At 37.4% G+C, this 20,075-nt stretch overlaps 1 protein-coding gene across 6 annotated transcripts in view; it reads left to right on the top strand.

Moving 5' to 3' along the window:
* FRY (FRY microtubule binding protein) overlaps positions 1-20,075 on the top strand; it is a 207,821-nt gene that overhangs the window by 79,113 nt on the left and 108,633 nt on the right. For all 6 annotated transcript variants that reach the window (XM_075490798.1, XM_075490797.1, XM_075490796.1 and 3 more), the window contains 9 exons: positions 7,150-7,289; positions 9,360-9,450; positions 9,853-9,932; positions 10,050-10,130; positions 10,944-11,112; positions 13,603-13,695; positions 13,790-13,888; positions 16,430-16,531; positions 19,952-20,055. In XM_075490798.1, coding sequence (XP_075346913.1) covers positions 7,150-7,289; positions 9,360-9,450; positions 9,853-9,932; positions 10,050-10,130; positions 10,944-11,112; positions 13,603-13,695; positions 13,790-13,888; positions 16,430-16,531; positions 19,952-20,055 — 959 coding nt within the window. The remainder of the gene's footprint in view (positions 1-7,149; positions 7,290-9,359; positions 9,451-9,852; positions 9,933-10,049; positions 10,131-10,943; positions 11,113-13,602; positions 13,696-13,789; positions 13,889-16,429; positions 16,532-19,951; positions 20,056-20,075) is intronic.

Genomic DNA, 20,075 nt, shown 5'->3' with positions numbered 1-20,075 from the left:
AGATACATCGCACCAGAAGCAAAGATGCCTTGTGAGACCCCACTGGTGTTCACAAAGGCTCACTTCATAATTTTAGCTTGACAAAGTGATGCTCTCTAGGTTGTTGTGTAGCTGCTTTTTGGGGAGAGGTAGCCTGCTTGGAGGGCTGTTTAGAGCAGGAGGCAAATGGTAGGATTTCTGCATTGCATTGGGGAGCTCCCTGTCTGCCTCACTGACCACAGAGAGACCCCGCAGGGGAGCCATCCACTGTACGCTGAAGGAGGCTGCTTTGTGAGTACTCCCTAGCTGCCTAATGACATTTTTTGTGGTATTCTGACCTTAATTTTATATATATATATTTTCATTCCTGTGGGAAGAGTGTCACACATAAATGGGAAAGAAAAACAAATTAAGCCACCCATATGCAAACCTTGTGATACTGTTCCTGAAGTGTATTAAACAAACACATAATGGGTGGCTGTGATTTGATTAAATATTCATGGTTAAGCAAATTGTGGCCCTTTACAAGGAAGAATTAGAAGACTTATGCTTCTCCTAGTTATTGGTAAGTAGACAGAAAATTGAACAATTAAGTCAAGATCAATTAATGAGAACAGCGAATGCTTCCTAGAGTGAAACAACTGTGTATTTCCTACTGTAGCAATTTACTCTGAATGCTGGGAGGGAAAAAAACAGATGCAGACAAAAAACAAAGGCAAATTTTATTATACACAACATTTGTATGTATTTCTAACTGCATATCTAAAGTCCTACCTATGTGTAGAGCTGATAGAAAAGTACGGAGCTGAGATTGCCTTAGACATCCTGGCAGAAAACCTTGTTTTCAGTTCCTTGAAATTTTCCAAACAAACTATTCAGATTGAAATTTTCAGACTATCCATCTGCCTCAGCCTGAGTTGTTTGGAATGTTTCCCTTTTCAGGTTTCACATTGTTTTCTGCTTGAACAGCATGACCAGTTTGAGATGTTTGAGTGCTCCTGGGATTGATGTGTGCCTGTGATTGCAAGATGAGACCTGAAATGTACCTGGCTGATGAGCCTGTTTTCAAGAACATGGTTCATACTTACCGCAGTCATTTTAGTTTGGCTAAATTGTAGCTAGAATTTCATTCAAAAATTTGCAATACACAGTAGACATTTGATAGAACTCAGCTGGAGTGGAGACAGGAAGATAGAGCAAAAAGTCTTTCTTTACTTGGCATGTTTCACTCAGTAGATTAGGACAGTACATCTCAGTATTATAAAGCTGTTTTGCAAATGATAACATGTCAGTATTAAAAAGTTGTCATGAAAATATGGATAATTTTGCTGATACTAAAAATGACGGTGTGGTCTACCTGGAAAACTCTGAAGATCATGATTCCACATGATACTGAAATCCAAGTAAGAGGGCATGTGCTTTTAAGTCAAACCATTTAAGTTTTATTTTTTAAGTTAACTCAAATATTCAAAGAGTCTATGGGATGAAGGAAGACCGGTTGATAATCCCTTGCTTCTCCTTCCAGGTAAGGTGTGGAGAGCTTTGTATTTATTCCTGGAACACATAAAGTCTTCTAGCAAAAACAGGAAAGGCCACACATGACATTCCTGACATTTTTACTACAGAAATGAAGGAGGAAGAGAGAGAGAATCCCCATGAACAAACATTTTCAAGGGGTGTCTAATAATTTTGACTTTCAATTTTAAGGCATCAAAAATGACACACTGTCAAAGGAATGTAATTTTCTTTTTTTGACTTTATCAAAATTATCTCTGTTCAATTTGAATGAAATTGATAGGTGATGCTGAAGTGACCAGGTCACTAGTCACCTTAAAATATCTGAGCTGCATCTTCTAACTGTAAATTAAAAAGCAGCAAAAGTAAGGCATGACCTGATTTAAAATTTGCCTTTTGTAAGCCAGCTTCAGAGGTGGAAAAAAACCCCTTTGCAGTAACTTACAGAATGGAGCAGAATGGAACTTTAGCTACCCAGAGTAATCAGCATCAAGTTTAACATTGAACCCCCCCAAACCATTTAAAACAATTCTGAAAGCATTGCTTACTTCCCCTAAACAGCTTTATCTCTGGCTCTCTGAGAGCCAGCATTTTTTCCTGCCCATTCTCAAACACCATTTTAGGAATGCTAGTTGTGATGGTGGTGATGGATCCAGCGTCTAGGGACCTGACTGTGCCCAGGCAGAGCTGTTTCTTTCCATAGGGATGTAGTGTCAGTGCCTCCTGTTAGGCAGACAGTGTTGTCTTGTGGACTCTGTCTGGCTGCCAATTGCATCACCCTCCTCCAACTCATAATAGTATCTTGAGCAACGTATGAAGCAATCTTACTTATCCTGACTTGCAGAATGTCTTATCATTAGCCTAACAAACTGGATTCCTTACACTGACTGTATTTTCCTTTTTAGGTGTGCATGTATATAAAGAAAACATATACAGAAAATGATACAGTTTTTAGTTACAGTTTTAAATATCTTTATAATATATTTAAAATCATGTTTTAAAAGTTCTTGATTAGACAACTCTAATTGCCTGTTGGCAAAGAACATTACTGCTCCAGTGCTAACATGCTCTTGTGTCCCCAATTACAGAAATGTTATTAAACATAGTACTACTGAACTATGACTTAAACTTCCTATTACAGGAAACCATAAAGTTGCAGTACATGAAAAGATCAAAAACTAGGGTGAAAAGAACCATAATTATCCAAGGGGCTTAACCTCACCCAAGGAAACATTTTTATTAGTCTTTTCTCAGCTGCTACTAAAGTATCTTCTGTTCTTACCACGGTATATAAATGTTCTGTGAACTGACAACACTGGAGGCAGAAAAAGGGCACTGTGTAGTCTTGGACCAACCTGCAGACATTTTTCTATATGAAAATACAAAATGAATGTAATGTTTTGGCCATGGAAGTGAAAACTTAACAGCAAGACTTCGTTTTCATACGAAACTGTCTGTATGAGGTGCCTGTTGCAAGAGTTTCAGCATAAACTGCACAAAAATTTGTGCTCATTTTAATTATACTGCTCTCTTAGAAATGCACTAGGCTGGAGAATACAGACTGGAAAGCAAAAACATTTAATGTTTTATATACTTTTAGGAGATGGAAACAAAAAATAGTCAAGCTGAAAAAAGGAAAATGAAAATGTAATAATAAAAAGTGGAAAATACAAATATAAATAAATAAGACACTAAGCAACATACTAATTATTGTGTCCCTTTTTCGTAACAGACTAAATGTGGTAAATGTCATGCTGATAATTATTCTCATCCAATATTATATTAGTTAGATGTAGTAAGGAATAATGGTATCATCATCATTGCAGTAGCACTGCAGTTGGCTCCTTTTGTGTTTTCCCTTTCCCTGCATTTTACGCATTGTCCTCCTTCACCAGCAGAAGGGCACATGGTAGAGGAAGTATTAGAAGTGGTGGTGATGGGCTCATAGAACAACCCTTGGCTCCTGATCAGAGGTTTGGGTTGAAGCAGTGTATAAAGAAGTAAATCTGAAGGCAAAATTAAAGGTAATACGTTCAGAACTGAACTTGCTGCACACTAGAAATAAATGGGTTTTCATGCAAACTGTTATCCTGGCAGTAAAATAGCTATAAACATTGCTAATGTATAAGCAAGCTAGGTGAAATTACCCATTGACAAAATTACAGTATAAAAACATCCTGTTTCTTTACTCACAAAACCAAGTCCATAAATGAAAACTAGTGAGTCCAACTTAATAGTTATCAGTTTCAACAGTTCCCAGGGACATTTAACTTAATAGCACTGTCCAAAAAGATGCTTAGAACAGAGATGTGAATGAAAGGAGATCTACACAAACACAACTGCACTATTTCCTCCTGATGTTTCATTCTACAGATTTTTCAATTAGAATTGACTTATCTAGAAATCTATCATTAGCAGAAAAAAAAATGTTTTGTCTCAAAGGGTCCAACAGAATTAGAGCATGTAGCTGCTTTGATTAGAGCTTAGTGCGGTTTATCTTTCCACCTTCCCCCTGCCCCAGTCTAGAGAATTTGGAATAGGAACTGTTAACTTTATCTCCTTAATTTCACACATTGCATGTGAAAGCCCGGTCTTAGTGTGGTCCATGAGAGTTTTGTTGTTGATTTCAAGGAGTGAGGATTTCATTGCAGCTGTTATTTCCCTTGAATCTGTATTGTTTGTAGTTATGGGGCTTTGTTATAGACATGCATGAAATGGAAAAAACGTTGAATGAAGGAAAGGCATTATTGCGTGGCTGTGGGAATCCTAAATATAGCTAAGACAATGTTTATCAAATTCTGCTTTCAGTAGCATTGATAGAAAGTGTAAAATCTCACTCCTAATGTCCATTATTTGGAATCTCCACAACAATTTGAAGACAGAATATGCAGACAGTGTGCAAATTATAGATTTACAAAAAATACACCAACTCTGCAAAAATGAAGTACTGCAATTCTGCATTATTAAAATGGCAATAAAATGCACATTTAACATACATGCTGACATATATGTTATATGAAAAAAATTCAGGGCCAAGAAGTTAATGATACTGTTGGAAATTGAAGTTTTGAATATATTTGCTTTTAAAGCACATAGAAATTCATATGTGAAATTAAAAAAAAAAATCATCATCTGTCTGCTGTTAGTGGAAACACTTCTTATATTTGTATTTTGACAATATAGCAAGACTTGTATAAAAGTATATAAATTGCAGCAAACTATCTGGGCAGAATTTCATTAGATTTACTCTTACATATTAGTCCAAAATAAATATTAAGCATTTGCATAAAGTATATTTTAATGCTCTGTTAAAACACAAGTTTTAAACAGCTCCCTACTTGTGCAGCTTTCTTACCCTTAAGCTCTACAGTAGGTAGTTCATTTATGATGGAAGAACATGATCATTTGTCCAACAAGGAAATATTTGTACATCTGTGCACTCCCTTTCAGGAGCAGCACAGAGCTAGAATTCATCTCACTCCTGGACTTACTTCCAGTAAATGAAAGGGTTGAGTAACCAACGCGCTGGCTAGACTTCCCTCCCTTCCTGTTCCCTGAGAGCCAGGTCTTTGCCCAGTCCACCCTTCCTTCCTGTCTTAAAAGTGCAATGACAGAAAGATTTAAAAAAAAGCTATATTGACTTTTTATCCCTACTAAAGACACACACTGTAAATTCAGCAGAGAAAGTATGGCTTGAGGAGATTTAACAGGAATCACTTTGACTTTTTGTGGGGAGTGAAATTGTGTAGCTGGCATTTTGAGAACGGCATTGATATACATGTCGGTGAACATGCAGGAAGACCTGATTTAAACAACTTTTCACTTACAGTTAAATATTGTGATCTCTTAGAAGATATTTAGGTCTATTCTAGCCTTCCCCAGCAAACCCTTTTTCACTGCATCTCATATTTAACAACCGGTGTTATGCCAGCTTCAGAAAAACTTCTGGAAAACAACAGAGAAGCGATTGAAATGTCTAAGCGCCCTGAGTTGGTAGTGAATAGTTTGCACTGACACTAGGTGATTCATGTCTTCTAGTATTTATCTGAAGTCTTACGCTTGAAGGCTTTGGTATAATTGAGCCTGGGCTGCTGTAGTAATTCTTTGTGAAAGGCCTCCTGTCACTGCTGCAAGCAGTGCCTTCATGCCATCTTCCACAGCAGCTTGTTTCATATTTCAAGTAATAAAACATATTGGAATCACTGGATTGAAAGCTTTCCTAAAGTAGTACTTTTATAGAAACTTTTATTTTTACAGGGGCAGTTGTTATAGCTTTCTAATGCTCTATGTTTAATTTTAGGCCATAATACCTGAATCCAATCAAAACAATAATACTTTATCCTCCAAGTGTCTCATTAACTTTAGACCACAACATCACTGTGAATTAGTTAAATTCTGAGGCTGAAAAGCTGCAAAAAAGATCAGAGTTACTGATCTAAACTAACTGTCATCCACAAAAGTTGTCATTTAAGGCATTAGTAACATTTGGGAATTGTATATAAGGTGCTCGGTCTCCCAGTTTTGCTCTTGTCTTAGTCACAGACTTCACACAAACTTGGTCTTATAAAAGACATTAAACTCTACTGTTGTTCCACAAGCACTGAAACGTGCTGGTTTAAGTTTAAGCAAGTGGATAAACCTGACAGAGTTAATGACATAATCAGTGTACTTGACATGAAGTACATACTTCCTGCTACTCAGCACTTTGGAGGATCAGGCCCTGCATGATCTTGAGGTGGTCACAAATCTCCAGCACAGTAGTTTATTCCTATTTTAAATAGTTGTTTTCTGTTTTCTTAGAATGTACACAAATGCTGTAGCTGTGAACATTCAGTTCTAATACATATATAATCCTCTTGTATAATAATGGGGTTTTTTTTCACCCTAGCTTTTGATCTTTTCATGTTTTGCAGCTTTATGGTTTCATGTAATAGGAAGTTTAAGTCATAGTTCAGTAGTAACATGTTCAGTAACATTTCTGTAATTGGTGACACAGTTTAGATTGAGTGCGCAGTACTCTTCTTTTCCAGTATGCTACTAGAGCTGTTTAATCAGGAACTTTTAAGGAATAATTTTAAACTATGTTTTACTTACTTGTGCACACAAAGACATGGGAAACTGTAAATATTTTTCTATGTAGAAAAGAGAAGTCTAAGTATCCGGTGCATCAGCCTAATAGAGAGATGGATGCATCTGCATGTTTGGTTGGTTAAGATTATTGCAGAGCTTGTGGGGTTTGTCAATATATTCTGAGCTTCAGGAGAGGCATCCAGCAGTCAGATACAACCCATGAGACAGTACGTCTGGTTCATCACTTTTCTTTCCTTATAATGTGCTCAAACTCAAATCAACATTGTGTAACAAATAAAAATAAGCCCTTGAAGAACTAGTTCATTTTCTGGTGTGTTGTAGGATGTGATACACAATTTTAATGCATTTTAGTATCATCAATGGAAAGACACTATCGACACACAGCCCATTATTGTATTTCTGTTTATGGTTCAACAGGAAATGCAGAATATTGTCAGTGCTTGTACCATGGATCTCAAAAATGACATGAAAACAAGAAAGAACATGCCTAACCATTGAATTAGTACTTTTTTAAGGAGGAGGGGAAACTTGAACACCAGTTGATTTGTTGTATTTTCCCCATAGGTAATAAGCTCAATGAGCTCACTTTCAGAATATTGTCTGCCCTCTATCCTGCGCACGTTGTTTGATTGGTATAAAAGACAGAATGGCATAGAAGATGAATCTCATGAGTACAGACCAAGAACAAGTACTAAATCCAAAAGGTATGATTTTGAATATGCATACGTACATTATTGACAGATTCTAAGGTAAAATATATTACGTTTTGCCCACCAGCTTTTGTGAGGTTACAGTTGTTTGAAAGTTGTTGTCATCTTTTTCTGCTTGTTCCTGGAAATCTTCTCTCAGCTTCTAGATGGATGGAGTAATTGTATCTTTAAAATTATGCTCCTGATAGTTCAAACAGTTTCTTACTACTGTTTTGGAAGCTGTAATGTCATTTAAATATTGGTTTATATAAACTGTGTCTTCTTTATTCATGTGAGCAGGCAATCATTCTGTGACATTTGGAGGATTTTTTTTTTATACAGCATTCTGCTTAGTCATAGAAATTTCACATACACATATCCGCAGTGCAAAAAATTGTGAATCAGTGAATGAGCTTTAGCAACATTGACTTAGCTCTTAAAACAAACAAGCTAACAAAAATGAAGACCCCCAAAACAAATATATTGATCTCTTATGATATCAGTAGTTCCTCAGTAATAAGGCAACAGATTGATCTTGGTGTATATTGAGGTCTGGCGGTTTGGTACAGGTATTTCTTCAAACTTACAGTTTTTCTGAATACTTTGGTACAACATTTACACGCTTTAATGAAAGCAGCAGGAGAATCAACAGTAGCAGACCTGGTGTTTGGAAATGCGTAGGCAATTCTTCACATTAGGATTACATTATAATCCAGTAACTACTGAAGGCAATAGTTGCTGGAACGAAGGAGTAGGAGCTAGTTTTAGAATATCAAGGTAGACATGAACCTGAATCAGACTCTTCCAGACTCTTTATGTCAGTGGAAGTAGGCAATATGAAGGCATGATTCATCAATTAGGTGTCTGCTTTTGCATGAGATGAATCCTTGCCTTGAAGTGCCTCTTTCTCTTGACTTGTTACAGGACCACCTGCTCATAAATAGATGTCTTCAGGAACTCCACCCAAAATCTAGTTGAAAGGCAGCTTAGCAGTGAACCAAGGCCACTCTGTCAATTGATAGTGTTACAGAAAGGACGTATAACCAGGCCTTTCTCCAGTTAATGTGAAACCAGGAAAAGCAAAATGCAAATAATTTATTTCATCACCAGTCAAGCAAAACTCTTAAATGCATGTTTTATTATAAGCACATAAGTACAACTGAAATCACTAAAGTTCTTAATGTTTATAAGAATTGTGCTGAATTTATGCAAACAAAAATCTCACTGAAATCAGTGGTCACTGCTTCAAATGGACTGCAGAACTGTCCCTTTAATGTTTAAATTTTAAAAAATACTGTATATTTCATGTTATCTTTTCATGTTTTCAGTTTTACTTTGAAACTGTGATCAGGTGATCCAAATGGATATTTTTTGTATTTGTATTGCAAGCTACTCACCTCAGACATTTATTCCTCTGTGTTGTTCTGCACAAGGACTGCATTTGAACGTTTGACAAGTGATGCCAAAGCTAAAAAAAATAACACTGGAACAGTTTTAAAAACAGAATGTAGTTTGGTTTGAACGTTTGACAAGTGATGCCAAAGCTAAAAAAAATAACACTGGAACAGTTTTAAAAACAGAATGTAGTTTGGTTATGAATTCTCCATTGGTACTTTTAAGGCATTTTTCAAAATCCATCACAAGTCTAAATATGAATTTGATAGCACAAAATAATTTATTACGTTTGTCTCCAAAGTGTAATTGAGAACTGTCTAAATAGTGCCATCAGCAAGGAAATTGAAATGAAATCCATTTGTTAGAATATAGAATCCAGAAGTTTCTTTGGTTTTGTTTGATTTTTTTTCTTGAGAAAGTTTTGTGTTGATCTTAAACTGGGAAAAAAGAGGGAGGAAATAGAGAGCGACATTTAAACATTTGAAAGAAGGTGAAAGTAACAAGTTAGATTTGATCTATTTATCTCAGATTTTAAGAGCATATCAGTGCATTACTTTCTGAAATGCTGGACTGCAGTTTAAAAAGTAGAACACAATCCCCTGTTATCTGTATTTTTGTAACTGAGGAAGGCATATAATATGAATTATGACACATCTCTTAAATACTACGTTTCCTGTTTTGATTTTGCAGTGATGAACAGCAGAGGGATTATTTAATGGAGAGAAGAGATCTGGCTATTGATTTTATTTTTTCTTTAGTATTAATAGAAGTTTTGAAACAGGTATGGAGTTCTTACATTATTCATAACTAATAAATGATGGAAATTACCAATACAACCTAATTTTAGGATTATTCTTTCTATTTCCATCTTTAAGCGTCTAATAAAAACATGAGATACATCCCGCATGCTTGTTTATTGCTGTGTTTCTTGCACCTGTAGGATACTTAGTATTCTGTGCTCCTACAGACTTTGCTTTGCCAATACTTTAGAGCTTAAGTGTTTCTCTTCAATACGAAATAAATTTTAAATGGCTGGCTCATTTCAGTGGTTTTGTTAGCTAGATGCTATGTCAGCTGATATCATATTTGTGCGGGAAGATACCCAGGAGTAATACAAGCACTAAGGTATGCAGCTTGAAGTGTAATAAATGTGTACCAGTTATGTTTTACTTTGTGTTTTCAGATTCCACTTCATCCTGTAATAGACAGTTTGGTACATGATGTTATTAACTTGGCTTTCAAGCACTTTAAATACAAAGAAGGGTAAGGCTCCTTTTCACACAAAATTTCTATGAAAAAAATTATTTGCTGAATTTTTTAATTGGAGTGGTTTAAGCAGAATGCTCTCTCAGCCAAGAATTCTTTCTTGTCTCTTGCTAGGTACCTTGGTCCTAACACTGGAAATATGCACATTGTTGCAGATTTGTATGCAGAAGTAATAGGTGTTCTAGCTCAAGCAAAGTAAGTAAAATTGAATACCATACGTAATGGAAATCTGAGAAGTTTTACTTGCTTAGCATATGAATATTCTGATTTTCTCACTTTCTTAAAAGGTAGGGTAGGAATAAATCATTTCAGCTCACTGGCCTTCTGTTCATCCAGGTGGTCTAGAGCACAGAACTTTAGGGAATCACAGGCTTTCTGCTAGTCCAGTGATACTGAATAAGTTCAACTAGACTACAGCAGCATTATTTTTCTTATCTCAGTGATGACGTCTGTGGAAAGCCCAAAGGGCTGAAGAGAGCTATTTTAATTAATCTTTTTAATTTTAATTTTAATTTTTTCTCTAGCTGGGCAAACCTAAAAATAGCTATACTCCAACATAGCAATATTTTAAAGTTTCTCTGCAGTTATTTCAGTTTAGAACTTAGAACTTAATGCAACTGCTTCTGAATCCTTCATCCTGCACTTCTTAGCGCAGATGGCACAGTAAAGACAGAAAACACTTTGTGGAGTCCAGTCTTAAATTTTGAATCTGGAAGCAGACAGATTCAGAAACTCATGTACCTATATGAGACGTGATGATGTGGTTATCCACAGAAAGATGTGGTTATCCAAAGGGACTAAGACCAGGCTGTACACTTCGTTTTCTTTTCTGAGTTTATCAGAAGTGAAAGAAAACCAAACAAAAAGAAATCTCTTCACATACTGACTGAAATGGTATTTTGCAGCTGAGGTTGAATCATCTTTAGGTTTTTCCCCATATATATACCTTAGAATATATTTCAAATATGAATCTATACTTCTTTGTAACTAACCAATGTGAATTCATAGATTTCCTGCTGTAAAGAAGAAATTCATGGCGGAGTTAAAAGAGTTACGGCATAAAGAGCAAAGCCCGTATGTAGTTCAAAGCATTATCAGTCTTATAATGGGAATGAAATTCTTTCGCATTAAGATGTATCCTGTGGAGGACTTTGAAGCTTCTCTTCAGTTTATGCAGGTAAAATTCCTAAGTATATAACTGTGGTTCCCAGACCTTTTAGAATGGGCTCCTCTTCATCTTTCCTGTAATACTCCAGGAGATTTTCCACATGTCATTCCAACCTAAATGTATGTGGACCTACTTTCTGTTCTGACCCTCAGCGCTCCAGTCTCCAATCTCTGGAGTGTATCATTCCATACCAACTTTTCATCAGCCTTATACCCCTAGTCCCTACATCTCACCCTCCAACAAAGAGTTTGGGTTCTGCAGACCCCAGACCTTCCACCCTGCCATCCCACAGCTGTTCCTTGCCCTGTGTCCCTGCCTAGCTATGTCTCCCTACCTGCTCACTGCCTCCAAAGTGAATCTTCCACCGTTGACATAGTTGCCAGAGAGGAGAGCAACTTCTGATGGAGAAGAACACAGAGGAAGAGAGGAAGAATTGAGGCAAAAGCTGGATGGAATTTGCCTTGGATGTGTTGTCTCTTTCCAGCACCCCTTCACCCCCCTTCCTGTAGGGTGCATTCTGTACCCACCTGGTTTGAGAGCCACTAGTACAGAGCATAGTTTGACTATCGTGAATGCTTTAAATTAACAGATTACATCATTTTGTAACAGGAAAGAAAATCTTTTATATTTAAACATTTTTAAAAGGCCACATTTCTTGTTGGTAATATACAATGGGTTCTCTTCCATTAGCAGGTTTATTTAGCTTAACGTTTTTATTCCCATTTTTTCTTGGGATCACCCTCATGGCTACATGGTTTGTAGCCAGTCATCCAGTAAAGTACACGTTTTATGTAAACCCCCATGTAAAGATCAGCTTATTGATGGTGTCAAAGGAGTAAAAAATCAATGTTAGATGCCCACAAGTAAGGATTTGACCTTGGAATACAAATACACATGTGTACAAACACAAAGAGCCATTTCTCTAAGTCCTGAATAGGAATCACATTCTATTTCAATTTTGCAATGTGTTTTAAACCATTTTTAACAACATATTTAAAACATACTGAACAACACAGAAACAGCTCATTTTTCTTCTTACCTTACGCATCATTATATGAACACATCTTAATATGTGTTGACTGAATGTAAGTTATCCAGAGCTGGCAAGGTATCAAAGTAGTGTGTATTCAGTGCACGTGACTAATATAAGTGAATGACTTTGTGGCACAGCTTTATGGCACAGCACTGCTGCGTTCCAGCGTTCACTGGTATTGAAATCAGTGGTAAAACTCCCATATAGTAGCCTCAAAATTTGAATGCAAGTGATCTCTACCTTGCTCATGACTACAGTATCTCAGCACAAAATTAATTCTTACATACACTACAATGCATCATAAAATGCACTGTGTTTGTAGGAAAACCAGTTTTGCTCAGTTTGTGAAATATACTTACAGTTCAATTCTGTGGACGATTTGTCTGTTAGTTTATCTACATGCAGTGCCTCAGCTACAAGCTCTGTCACACCAGCTCTGCTCTATTAGAGAGAGACACCCTCAAAGGGTGAGCTAATCTCAGGAACAAGCTCCAGAAAAGCCTGTCTTCCATCACGGAGTGCAGAAGCAGCCCAGGAAGGCTACTGTCTTTGCATAGGGGCCTCAGCTGTGTAGCAGAAATGGCTTGAGTGACTGAAGCCATGTGGTGTAGAATCCTGATTGCAGCCAGGAAAAATCATGCATGGCCTAAGTGTAAACTGCTCTGCACGCATGTTCAGGAAAAAAGGTCAGTGGGGAACATCCTTGTAATGTCAGTGGCTGTTTGGGCCTTGGACCCAGAGAGGAAGAAGAAACTGGAGCAACATGATTTGTTGTTCTCAGAGAAGTTGTACTGAAACACAGGAGTGGGTGGATGCTTATCTCCCCTCCCTCACTTCCTGAGCAGCACAGCTGTGTGGATAGTAGCTTGCTGCATGCTTAGGACAAAAGTACATTTTAACTTCCTCTCTCAATCCCCAGTTGTAGGCTGAAAATTGTGGTGGTTTGCATCACAGGTCTCTTCCCTCTCACATAGCACAGTTCTGTATTGACCCTTAATCTGCAATGGATCCTAGCAGTGAAATTTATCCGAAATACTTACAGTAAGACTGTTCCTTCCCTTGAGTGTCTCACCAGAGAAGTATGTTCCTTTTCTGGCTTCCCAGAGCATTGTGTAAAGCAGTACATGTGGGCTATTACTCCTGCTCCTGAAGGTATACGCACAGAAGGCATGAGGGCAGCCCCTGAGTCCAACTCCCTTTCCATCCCCAGGACACCACCGGGCACAGCTGGAATCAGTGGAGAGTTTGTGGATTATCCTGGTTAGAGTAACAGATTCCTGATCTTGACTTATGTCCTGCTTTGTGCTTGCTGCAAACTGCAGATTTAGAAGTTAATAGACAAATGTTTTCCGTGGGATTTGCAAGATAAGAATAGTCACTGACACTTCATGTGCATTCAGCAAATATTTAGAGGTCTTTATTCCAGCTGATACATAATTTATGTTTCTTGTTCTGTTTTGTTTTAGGAATGTGCACATTATTTCCTTGAAGTTAAAGACAAAGATATAAAGCATGCACTGGCAGGACTGTTTGTTGAAATTCTTGTCCCCGTAGCTGCTGTGAGTTTATTTTTCAGGTTGTTTGCATAATTTCTTTAAATTAGATAAAACAGCTTGTGAAATAGTGTTTTATTAATGTAAAATTTTCTTTCAGGCTGTTAAAAATGAAGTGAATGTCCCCTGTCTGAGGAACTTTGTTGAAAGCCTGTATGATACAACACTTGAACTTTCCTCACGAAAGAAGCACTCATTGGTTAGTAACCCTAAGAAGCAGAGCCTAAAACTTTTTGTCAGAAATATCTCTGAGCAAAACTATTAGGAAATTCCCAGAATTGGTTGCAAAACTTTTTTCTGCATTAGGCTTTATAACCAGTACATTTCTATTTGCAGGGAAGGTTATTGTGTTTGCAGAAAATAACCATATTTATTTTATTCAGCATATGATCAAAATCAGTGTGACTCAAACAGATGTCTTCAGCTTCTGGGTCTGTGATTATTAAATGGTTAGGTTTTCTCATACTTGTTATGTGTAAACATTAGGAGCAGAAGAGAAATAATAGATTTCACTTCTTGTCAAGCGAGAGCAAATGAGGCATGTGGGAACAACTCTTTCACGGGGCTTAAATAATACATTGTAGGGACAAAAAAATGTATAACACATGCCCTTTTAAATCCGTAACTTGGCTACTGTGCAGCTCCCTATTTCATTTTTTTCTTGTGAGATGAACAGTGGCACTGCAGCGTATTTTTGGAAGCATGAGTTGATCTGAATTAAATGAAGATCTGAGTCAGTTTGACGCTGGCCGCCTTAAGCAGTCTGTCTCTCCAACTGGGTCAGCGCACGTCAGCACTGCAGCATTAGCTAATCCGTTTTGAAGTCTTGGACCTTTTAAGTAAAGAAAGTTGCCGTTCATCCTCCCTCGTTCTATGGGAAAGTCAAAAAGACTTCCCTGTTCCCAACGCTCTCGGCAAATGCTGGTCACTAGCACTAATGAATCTGCTGGGAAGACTTGCAGGAGTGTTCTTGAGCTCTCTACCACTGTTACACCAGTCCCCAGGGGAGAGTCAGAGCATTCCCTGGAGCACGCTCCTGATCCGGTTTGAATTAGTGGGAGACTCGGGATGGATTTCTGATTTCACTCTGCTTGTGTTTGTGTGGCTCTATTCCACTCTGCCGAGTTAATAAAATATTGTTGAAACTGCAGCAGGGTAAGAGCTTTGCTGTACAGTTTTTACACTAAATAGAACTTCCCCAAACTGGTGGCCGTACTTGCCAAAGTCAATACTACGTGCTTGAGAAAGGATTGCACAGCTGGAGCTTTGCGTTTGATTGCTTGTCTACACATACCACACTGGAGGCTACATAGTTAAAAGTGACAAAACAGAATAGATTCTTGTGAGGGTGTGATTAGAAATACAAACATTGCGAGGAGGAGGAGGGGAAAGGCAAACAGTTGGCAGAAATAGCTGCAGTGCATATTTTCAGGCTTCCAGGAAGAAAGCACACTCTTCAGAGCCTGAAGAGGACCTTCCTTTCCAAGATCAGTGTTTTGTGAATCAGTGTGCTCCCTGTACAGGCAGGATGGGGGCATTCATCTTGCCTCATTTTCTATCTAAAAGTGTCTCATCTGAGCTAGTCATTGAGGTTCTCTTGATAGTAAATGGAGAGAATTTGGAAACTGCAGGAGATGATTTGTACTTTCCCTCCTAGGGCTCTTCCTTAGGATGGGTTGTAACACTCTTGGGTTGTTACTAATCGTTGTGATCCTGTCAAGTACTCAACTGTTATAGTCATAATGTTAATATGATAAGAAAGTCTTCCATGAGAAGACTTCAGTTATCCTCTCCCATATGTATTTTGGACATGAATATTATAAAAATAAAAATTAATGTACCTTTGCCATTTGCTCAAGAAACTAGGTCTAACCGAGCTATAGACAATTTATGTTATATATTATAGGAACAGAAGTTGGGGTTTATGGTGTATTTATACTTTGAGCTGTGACTGAAGTTAGAATTTTAGGGTTAATTTTGAGCATCACTGGTCTTTAAGATAAAGTTACCTTATTTTTGACTAATAACTTTAAAGTCCTGATTGGGTATATTAACATAACAACTGAAACAGAAAAGTCTTGCTGAAATAGCAAAGTCAGTTTCAGAATTAATATGTGCATTTTAGCTTTTTTTTTTTTAGTGTAACATTTACAAGATGAGTGTCAAAGTAAGTGTTGACAAAGAGGCCAGGTTCCAGTATTTGAACTTCTACGTTCTGCCTTGCTTCTTTTTATTTTTCACTTCGCAAGATGTAACTACCAACAGATCCAGGCATTGCCTGTATTTTAATACAGTTCTTTAGAGTGTTTGATATGTCTCTCAGTAAATATTGTGACTGCAGATTTTGAGGAGTAATAGGCATCTGAGCATTCATGAGTCCAAACAATCTCAATGGGTCCTGATGTTATTATAATAAAATTTAGTGATTTCCATGCTATCATTTCTCAGTTAACTGACATAAATTAGCCCTGTGAGTCTGTAAAATTGTGGCCCATCTTTGGATTTATTACACTGCTATAAGTAGACATTTGGTTGGTTTTAGTTCATCCATAAAACATATCTGTAACAGCTTTAGAGAAAGGTTCCTTTTAAATTGTACTACTTAACAATGTGTTTATGTTGGCTAACATGTATTGCACAAAATGGAGGAGTTAGAGCTTTAAGTTTACAGTAGCTCTATTAAGTTTTATGTTGTGTAGGCATGCAAATAATACAGTATTGACATCCATTTCCTGTTTAGGCTTTGTACCCTTTGGTAACATGCCTGCTTTGTGTCAGTCAGAAGCAGTTCTTTTTAAACAGATGGCATATTTTCCTCAACAACTGCCTGTCCAATCTCAAGGTTAGTATCTTCTGGTTTTATTATTGTATTAAAACTTTAGTATGTACTATGGATCTGTTGCAAATCCATTTTAAGTAAATGTGCTGAATTATTGCTATTATCTGACTCCATACATAATTTTATTCGCGACAGTACAAATCCTTTAGCTGCGCAGATTTTTTCAATAACAAAAAAGTATTCTTGTGCCTAGTTTGAATTTCTATTGTTTCTCTAACTCAAACCAAGCCTGAGTCAAACAGCTGTGAAACAGGCAAAATTGTTGATAAAAGTTATTAGCTCAAGTGACATACCAAAACTGACCCAATATTAACTGGCTTTTTTTTTTAACACAAAGGCATTCTCAAACAAGCACTTGTTACTACTTTATCAGAATGGAACTAGTTGCAGGACACTGATTCCATTGCCTGTTTCACTCTGTTAAGTTGCATTAAAAAAAACTAAACTATTTTAAGCTGTTTCCTCCACGTATCCATTCTTATTCCTTTGCCATTTGTTAGATCTTTGAAGTTTAAGACTAACTGTCCACTGCAATCTGCTGTGGTTCCTGGCCAGCACATACTGTTCAATACACATATGCTAGTCATCATTACTACTCCTCCATGTTTCCTTTAGTTGTGCAATAACTCTTGTCCCATTCCACGCTTAAAGTGGATCCATATGAAGGGATGGTCGTGTGCCTACCTGGAACGGCCAATATAAGAAGCATAGTCAACTGGTTAGCTCAAATGAAGGGCCTCCAAACTGCTGCTTGATGAACCAGCAGTTAGGAGGCTTCTGCAAATGGCACAGGTAGAACATGCAACCACTTTCTCAGCTCAGAGGCAAACTGTGGAGGGAATCTCTGTTCTCCAAAAGTTGAATTACCAAGCTTGTCAACAAGGTGTATATTACATCCCTTATTGCTGTTGCTTTCTTGCTGTACTTTGTCTCTGTCTTGATGATGTAATTTGTACCGACTCTATTCATATGGATCTGACTGTTAGAATAGCTCTTCAAAATGTTCATAGTCTGTCTGAAGGTTTCTTTCCACCTGTACCTGAATTAGTTACTTTTGCTAAAGATGTATTAGAACCTTATTTGCAAAGAGATTCAGAAAATAAACACGTTATTGCAACTAATTTTACGGATTTTTATGAGGTTATACAAGCTTTAGAAAAGGCAGCTACAGCCGTAAGATCTCTGAGAAGCCAGCTGGGAATATACATTTTTCTGAAAATTAGGGAGATCCTGACAAATTATTTGAAACCATGAGAGAAAATGTAAGTAAAGTTGCTCCTACCTTACCAATTGAAAATCAGATTGGAATTCACCTTGCCACCTATAATTCGTTGACGTATACTTCGATTCATAGGGCTCATAGATTAATGTGGTGGCATATTCGATCTTTAGTTTGGGGAGAAGGTAAGGTAGCTGAATACGTAGCTAAATTAAGAATGTGGTTGGCCACTCCTTCTCAGTACAGAGGAAGAGATGGCCCAACCATTGAAGCAATCACTTCACCAGTCAGAGTGGCACCTCAAAGCCCAAACCAAACTCATGATGCTGGAAGAAGAGCTAGATCAACAAGAAGGAGAAATCTTTCTGTTAGAAGGAGGGTTGTGCACACCAAGACAGTATATGGGACTCCACGATCTTGTGTGGGCTCCCATGAACCACATAATGGATCGGGTTTCTCAAGAGCCTCCACACCCCATAGAGCACAATCTCCTTCCCAAAACCGTTAAGGTCAAGCATACGCTGGGAAAGCTAAAAGGTTTATATTCTAATCATATTTCTGATTTTAATATGAACTGGCAAATCTCTGATCTTATCGAAACAAACTTTTCTCTTGAATTAATAAAGGAGACTCCTGCCAGGACATGGAAATATTTGACCCCAGCCAAATTCTGGCCAAAGGGCATTTCATACTGTCCTGTTGAAAGCAGTGTAAAAGTTAATAAGTATCCTGGTTTTGAAATGGAACATTTAACTAAACTTTATTTACAAAAACATATTCAAGGCAGGAATATTTGGACTTTTGCTTATAGGGTTGACTTCCTCCTCTGCCACACAAGCTCTTGTTACCTTAACTCAGTTAGCCACAGTGTCTGCTGTTTGCTTGAAAGCTTTGGGGTAAGAATAAACTTTAATAAACATACTCCACCACCTGTTGAAGAAATCAAATTCTTAGGACTGAAATTTACAAGGACTGACATGATGATACCTGATGAAAAATGGGTTGAAAGTAAACAGGTTATTAAACAAATTGATTGTAACAAATGTTACGATTTTAAAATTCTGCAAAGATTAACAGGCCACGTAAACTCTGTCATTCCTTTTACTACTTATTCTAATCACGTGCTACAACCATTGTATGCTGCTATAACAAACAAAAAGGATTTTCAATTTCCTGTTCCATATAAAGCTTTATTGTATAAAATGTGTGGTCAATGAGTTAAATGGAAATTGCAACCCAAGGACAGTGTTCCTATTCCTAAGCTCGTGACAGATGCCACGTTGGAAGTTGGAGCCATATCCCATATCATCAGCAGGTTGTCTTCCTTCCATTTTGCAGGACCTAGACCAATACACATTCAAGAACTATTGATGGTATTAGTTGTAGTTTCTTTGATCAAACCACGGTCTTTGATCTGTGACTCAACATTTGTCTCCAGACGAAAATTCAGCTTTTTGCCATGGAGATTTGCACTGTTGGGCCAGGCAAATCTTATCTAGGGTCAAAGTGTACTGGACTCCTTCAGAGTTTAACCCAACGGATGGCCCAACATGCAGGAGAGCATCTGACTGAACTGCATAAACTTCCACCCTACTCAGAAAGCCCTTAAAACTGCCACAGAAACAGAAAACTGCATATGACCAAAGACAGTCTTGTACTAGTTCAAAAGTTTCCAAAAATAAACAGCAATCCAGACAGATAATCCAATTCAGTCCAGCTGATCCCAGATGCCATGTTAATTAGACCAGCCTAAGCATCCACAGATTTTTATCCTTTCACTTTTGAATATGTGCAGTACATTTATTTGTCTGCTGTGTTCTTCATACCAGGTCTCCACCATAGGGCAACAGCTTTTGAATTGACAATCAACTGAAGATGAGGTTTTCTTTTCAGAGTCAAATTGAGGTGATTTTCAAATAGAGATTTTAAATTGTAACATATCTAATTTAACTAACTTGATACTTGGGTTTTTTGACAACTTAAGGAAAGGTAGGTCAGATGCATAAGCATGCTGCAGCTACAGGAATGGGGTACTGGGCAGCTATGAGGCTCTATCTTTTTGTACTGTTATTACAAAATTTTGTACCGTTATTACAAATTTTGTACTGTTATTACAAAAACTGTGAACCTTGACATCCATTAAGTGCAGAACTTCCTTTCTAATTTGTGCCTGAAGTTTATTCTTACGTTATGTATTTCTCTAGAATAAGGACCCAAAAATGGCTCGAGTTGCACTGGAATCTCTGTACAGACTACTGTGGGTTTACATGATCAGAATTAAATGTGAAAGCAACACAGCTACCCAAAGGTAAGATGCTGTATTTGTAA

The sequence above is a fragment of the Mycteria americana genome, chromosome 1, assembly GCF_035582795.1.
Source record: "Mycteria americana isolate JAX WOST 10 ecotype Jacksonville Zoo and Gardens chromosome 1, USCA_MyAme_1.0, whole genome shotgun sequence".
Classification (NCBI taxonomy): Eukaryota; Metazoa; Chordata; class Aves; order Ciconiiformes; family Ciconiidae; genus Mycteria; species Mycteria americana.
The sequence above is the reverse complement of the archived record's forward strand: the minus strand, read 5'-3'. Positions and strand labels throughout refer to the sequence as shown.